This window comes from Nannospalax galili, unplaced genomic scaffold, assembly GCF_000622305.1.
Source record: "Nannospalax galili isolate Female #2095 unplaced genomic scaffold, S.galili_v1.0 scaffold342, whole genome shotgun sequence".
Classification (NCBI taxonomy): domain Eukaryota; kingdom Metazoa; phylum Chordata; class Mammalia; order Rodentia; family Spalacidae; genus Nannospalax; species Nannospalax galili.
Window position 1 is genome coordinate 113977 of NW_008349359.1, and position 4199 is coordinate 118175.

General features: G+C 54.3%; 1 protein-coding gene across 1 annotated transcript; it reads left to right on the plus strand.

The window, feature by feature from the left end:
- The first annotated feature begins 1629 nt into the window (after nucleotides 1–1629).
- Nucleotides 1630–3668, plus strand: Chst14 (carbohydrate sulfotransferase 14). Its single transcript, XM_008846760.3, has one exon. It carries the CDS (start codon nucleotides 1773–1775, stop codon nucleotides 2901–2903), a length of 1131 nt encoding a protein of 376 aa, XP_008844982.1. The 5' UTR covers nucleotides 1630–1772; the 3' UTR covers nucleotides 2904–3668.
- The last annotated feature ends 531 nt before the right edge of the window (nucleotides 3669–4199 follow it).

Sequence of the window (4199 nt, forward strand, 5' to 3'; positions counted from 1 at the left end):
TATTTCCTGTGTGTCTTGTCCTTTTTGGGGGGCATGTAAATGTGGAGGGGTTCACTATTGTTTCAGGAGTCCTGGTTATGAGGCTAACAAGGGGAGAAAGTAGAAGAAAAGGAGACTGAGGAAAGGAAACAGGAAATGGGAGCTTGAAGTTGAATAGACACAGCCACCTTCTGGCTCTGAAATCCCTGGGTTTCCAGTTGTCCCCTGGCATGAGTGGAAATTAGCCTCAACTACGCAGGTACATGAAGATTCTGTATCATCACCTTGAGGGGCTGGCCAGCAGAAATTTAGGGACCAGTGTTTTGCAACTGGCGCTCCTTGCCAGGCTTGGAATGCAGAGCATGAGTTCCCATCTCTAAAGCTCTCTACAGAGGTTGTTAGTGATCCAGATGCCACCATGGCCTGGCCCTACAGTCAGGGTCCATAGAGCCCTTTAAGAATTGGCATCCTGTCATTTTACAAACAGATGCAGTACCAAATAATCCCACCACCAGAAATATGTACCTTTACTGGAAGCCAGCAGCAGTGTGATCAAAGTGGCTGTGGTCAAGGGTAACAAGTGACTGAGAATGCACCTCAGCATTCCAACTATGATACAGGGAGCCAGCTCTAGGGAGTTGGAAGGTCACCAGGCTTCCTTGTCCTGACCCCTTACCCTGTGCTCTCATTGCTGGGATCGGAGGCTATCCATGAGCCGTTTGCTTTTTATCCCTCAGAACCATTCATCTGTCTGATCAATTAACTACATCCTCTCGCCAGTATCTTGTCCTTCCATCACCCTCTAATTACAACCTGTCCTGAGGCCACCTGCTACCTCCTTCCATTCTGTGTTATAGTCCAGTGTGACTAGAAATCGTTCTGGAATAAGACCAACAAAAATATGGACACGTGGGGATGCCTATAATTGCAGGAGCCATGCTGGTGCTGCTGAGCACATCCTTGGTTCCAAACAAGGAGACCCTTTGCTATGTGCCAGCCACTGTATCCCCCAGGTCACCCCAAAATGTGTATTGGCTACACTAATGCTCCTGAGGCACGTGTCCTTAAGCCCCTGCCTAGCCTTTCCCAGTTAGCTCACTGCTTCAGAGTTGGAGGGGAGATTACATTTCCTGACACTGCTACATTGCCCAGTAGATAACGTGGTCCCCAGGTATTACCAAACTAAAATGTCACCATGGAGACATAAGTCAGTGCCTGACAGTCTTGCTACTCTTTCTGGAGTGGCTGTGACCTGCTGGGCTGAGGGAGGTAAGGGCGGCTAGGGACCCTGCTTCCAACCTGGACAACTTCCTTTGTGTCTGGACCCGAGAGTGCCATGGACTGCCCTGCCTTCAAACCACTGTTCAGGGAAGGCTCTTGAGTGGGCAGTTTTGTGGCAAGACGATGGGCGCTGATCTTCCGTCCAGCTCTCAGGATACACGCTGCGAGGCACAGGACCTCGGCCTAGCTATTTTCCGCCTTCGAGGTCTCATTAAGCTTTTGTCACCAAGCCGGAGGGACTGAGGGGGTCTGCAACGGGGGTTCGCCTGCAGCCTCCCCAGCCGTCTCCACCCCAGCACCCGCCCCTCTCCACGCCCCTAACCTGGGCCCGCCCCTGCGCCTGTGTCACGGAGGGGCGGGGGGCGGGGACCAACCGGGCGGGACATCCGGCCCCGGGCAGTCGCAGCAGCCGCCCACCAACCCTCCCTCCGGAGACCTCGGAGCGGCAGCCTTAGCCCCAGACGCCTACCCTGAGACCGCCGAGGCCTGCCCAGGCCCACACCCGTAGCAGCATGTTCCCCCGCCCTCTGACCTCCCTAGCGGCTCCGAATGGTGTGGAGCCCCTGGGCCGGACGCTGCGGCGAGCCCGGCTGGGCAGGGCCCGGGCCGGGCATGGGGGGCCGCCCCTGCTGTTGCCGTCCATGCTGATGTTCGCGGTAATCGTGGCCTCCAGCGGGCTGTTGCTCATGATCGAGCGGGGTATCCTAGCAGAGATGAAGCCCCTTCCCTTGCAGCCTCCCAGCCACAAGGGCGCGGCCTGGCGCGGGACAGCCTCCAGACTTGGGAGCCTGCCTCTGGATGCTGGGAATTCGGACTTGCAAGTGCGACAGGACGTTCGGAACCGGACTTTGCGGGCGGTGTGCGCACAACCCGGCATGCCACAGGACCCCTGGGACTTGCCGGTGGGACAGCGGCGCACCCTGCTGCGCCATATCCTTGTAAGTGACCGCTATCGCTTCCTCTACTGCTACGTCCCTAAAGTGGCTTGCTCTAACTGGAAGCGCGTGCTGAAGGTGCTGGCGGGCGTCCTGGACAGCGTGGATGTTCGCCTCAAGATGGACCACCGCAGTGACCTGGTGTTTCTGGCAGATCTGCGACCGGAGGAGATTCGCTACCGCCTGCAGCACTACTTCAAGTTCCTGTTTGTGCGGGACCCCTTAGAACGCCTTCTGTCTGCTTACCGCAACAAGTTTGGTGAGATCAGAGAGTACCAGCAGCGCTATGGGGCCGAGATTGTCAGGCGCTACCGGGCTGGAGCTGGTCCCAGCCCGGCCGGGGACGATGTCACCTTCCCAGAGTTCCTGAGATACCTTGTGGACGAGGACCCTGAGCACATGAATGAGCATTGGATGCCTGTGTACCACCTGTGCCAGCCTTGTGCTGTTCGCTACGACTTTGTGGGCTCCTATGAGAGGCTAGAGGCTGATGCCAACCAGGTGCTAGAGTGGGTGCGGGCCCCACCTCATGTCCGATTCCCAGCTCGTCAGGCCTGGTACCGGCCAGCCAGCCCCGAAAGTTTGCACTATCACCTGTGCAGTGCCCCACGGGCCCTGCTGCAGGATGTGCTGCCTAAGTATATCCTGGACTTTTCCCTCTTTGCCTACCCATTACCTAATGTCACCAGAGAAGCCTGTCACCAATGACTGTGGGCCAGCAGCTTCTGCCTTTGTTCAGAGAAACACACGCACACACACACACACATACGCTCTGAGGCTTGGGGGCTTCTCTAGATGTCTAGATGGCAAGGACTGCCCTTAGGGGATCCTTGACCATAGTGAATGCCCACAGTGGCTCAGAGGACACATCCAGTTAGGAGGCCTGCTGCTCCTACTGGAGGAATCTTTTAGGGACCTGTGGGGTCCCTGTCTGGCAGGGCCAGACACCAGTGTGTTATTGAAGCTGTACATTTGATCTAAAGACTGACTGTAGGCCCCTGGCTGCTGGGCCTGTGCAGTCCACTTGATCAACAATAATTTACCTGTGGCCAACCCAAAGGTGGCACCAGCCAAGTGCATGACCAGTGCCCAGGTCCCTGTGGCTCTGATCCCCCATTCATCCACCCCATGTGCCTCAGGACTGGAATGGTGCCTTAGAAATGCATTTTGTGCCTTTCTGCTCCAGACTCCAAATTTCCTACACTTACCAGATTAAGGAAAACTGAAGGAGGGCCCTTGCCTTATAGCTCTGGGACCCAGTCCCTCAAGCATCCAAAGATTCCTGTGCCCAGCCCCTTCCTAGGGATCTAGGAACCTCTTCAGAAATCCTTCCTTCCCTACAAGGCTTTGAGGTTGTGATTGTGGCTGGGTGTATCTGGCTGCCACTTGTCTAATGCATTTATTTAAACTGTATATATTTTGATAGACTGCTTGTAAGGGCTGAAATTTTAATAAAACTTTTGTATAAAGTGAGCAGCTCTTTGATTTCCACCTCTGAACTATGGGTCCACAAGTCTTCTAGATGATGGTTGCCCCAGGTCAGATCAGAAGAGGAAACTTGCTAGTAGAGACACTAATACAAAATGTAGCTTGCTTGAGCAGGTACAGTGGGCCTCTGCCACACCATGGAGCCTTTGAGGGCTTCAAATAGGTTAACTAACAGACTCAACTTCTAAGTTGCCATTAAAAGGCCTAGGCAGGGTCTGGTGGTATACACTTAATCCCTGCACTCTGGAGAAGGCCAACCTGGTCTACATAGAGAGTTCCAGGCCACCCAGGGATACAAAAAAAGCCTTTTAAGAATGACATCGGAGGCTGGAGAGTTGTCTCAATGGTTAAGAGCACCAGCAGCTCTTACAGAGAACCCGAGTTCAAATTCCAACACCCACATGGCAGCTCACAATTCTCTGTAACTCCAGTTCCAGGGGTGCCAACATCCTCTTCTGACCTACTCGAGCATTGCACTTATATACATGAAGGTAATACACTCATACACTTAAAATA